The sequence below is a fragment of the Crocuta crocuta genome, unplaced genomic scaffold (genome assembly GCF_008692635.1).
Source record: "Crocuta crocuta isolate KB4526 unplaced genomic scaffold, BGI_CrCroc_1.0 scaffold7, whole genome shotgun sequence".
NCBI lineage: Eukaryota > Metazoa > Chordata > Mammalia > Carnivora > Hyaenidae > Crocuta > Crocuta crocuta.
In genome coordinates, this window is record NW_027531904.1 from 6,239,890 (window position 1) to 6,241,550 (window position 1,661).

Genomic DNA, 1,661 nt, shown 5'->3' on the forward strand with positions numbered 1-1,661 from the left:
CTGCTGGAGGAGGAGCTGGATGCTCTGCTCGTGCTCCTTCTGCTGCAGGGTGAGCTGGCGGTCCATCTCCAGCCGCTGCCGCTCCAGGGCCGCCTCCAGCCAGTACACCAGCCTCTGCTGCTCCTCCAGCTGCATCTCCAGCTCCGAGAAGGCAATCTGCTGCTGGTGCTGCTCCTCGCGGAGCGTCACCACCTGTCCCCAAGACCCAGCCGGGCTCAGCCCCCGACCGATCGTGCCCGCCCGGGGCTGCAGGTGCCCGGCCAACCCGTCGCCCACCGCCCCCGCACAGATGTCACTAAGGAATCACCAGGCCGTCCTGCGGAGCCAAGACCTGGCCACACACACCTTCTGGACAGTGTTCTAGGCAGTGATTTCCAAACGACAGGTCAGCTGACAAGAGGAAGCTTCCCTTCTGCCCCTGCCTCACGCTCCCCCGGAGCCCCACGCTCCTAAGCCCCCAGGCAGAGCCCCGCTGAGGCCCGATGCCCAGTCCCGGCGCTAACGCTGCTTTAGGCAGAGGGCCTGTGGCTGTGGGGACCCGGCCTGCGTGCTGGAGGCTCAGCGTCCCTGGTCTCGTGGCCAGATGTCCCCTGGGGACAAAACCATCCCTGCTGAGAACCACTGATCTGGGTACACAGAAGGGGCCAGGAGACCGGAAAGTTGGGGGGGAGAGGAGACTGGAAAGTGGCGGCAGTGGAGGGAGACCGGATCTTACTGTCACTAGGAAAGTTAAGCTTTAAGGAGGAGAGTCTGAGGCAGCCCTGGAGACTGGAGCTGGCCCCAGTTCTGGCCCCGCATCCGGGAGGAAACTGCCCTCCCTGGAGCTCCCAGTGGACCCCTCCCCCATACGAGTAGGGAGGCGTGGGGGGAGGGAGGTGGCAGAGTGCCTCTGAAGCGGTGACCCACCTTGTCAAAATACTTGCAGAGTAGGGCTCTGGTCTCCGAGGACGAGAGGTAGCTGAGCTTGGCCATGAGGTTCATCTCACACTGGGACAGCAAGGAGGCCGAGGCCCGTAACACCCGCTGGCGGCACGTGATGGCCTCGTTCTTGTACTCGATGGCAGCATCCAGGGCCTCGATGGCCTCGTCCAGCTGGAACAACGTCCGCTCCTCCTGCGGGACACGGGAGGGTGGGGNAGGACGAGAGGTAGCTGAGCTTGGCCATGAGGTTCATCTCACACTGGGACAGCAAGGAGGCCGAGGCCCGTAACACCCGCTGGCGGCACGTGATGGCCTCGTTCTTGTACTCGATGGCAGCATCCAGGGCCTCGATGGCCTCGTCCAGCTGGAACAACGTCCGCTCCTCCTGCGGGACACGGGGGGGTGGGGGGGTGGGCGTAGAGGAGGGGGGCCCGGGAGCCTGCGCCACGCACACCCACTCCCTGGACGACGGCCTCGGGCAGCCAGCCCCAGCCACAAGGGAGAGGCCGTGTCGCCTCATCCTGAGTGCAGTCAGCACATCCAAAGTGTCCCTGATGGGTATGGCAGGGACGGGAAGCTGCCATCACAGCCCCGGCCCCAGGGCGAGGCCAGGCTCTGCTAACAGGCCGCTCTGTGCGGCGCTGCTGCCTCCGTGTGCCTCCCCGCTGCCTGTCGTGTGATCTACAGCAGGAAGCACGGAGCTCCCGGTGCCAAAGGGAGGGCATGGAGGGGGGGCTGGG

At 65.6% G+C, this 1,661-nt stretch overlaps 1 protein-coding gene across 1 annotated transcript in view; it reads right to left on the bottom strand.

Annotated features, from left to right (window-relative positions):
• The window catches only part of KIF7 (kinesin family member 7), a 22,250-nt gene that overhangs the window by 1,352 nt on the left and 19,237 nt on the right, over window positions 1-1,661 (bottom strand). Inside the window, 2 exon segments of the mRNA XM_077774257.1 lie at window positions 1-192; window positions 907-1,113. Of these exon segments, the coding sequence (XP_077630383.1) occupies window positions 1-192; window positions 907-1,113 (399 nt within the window).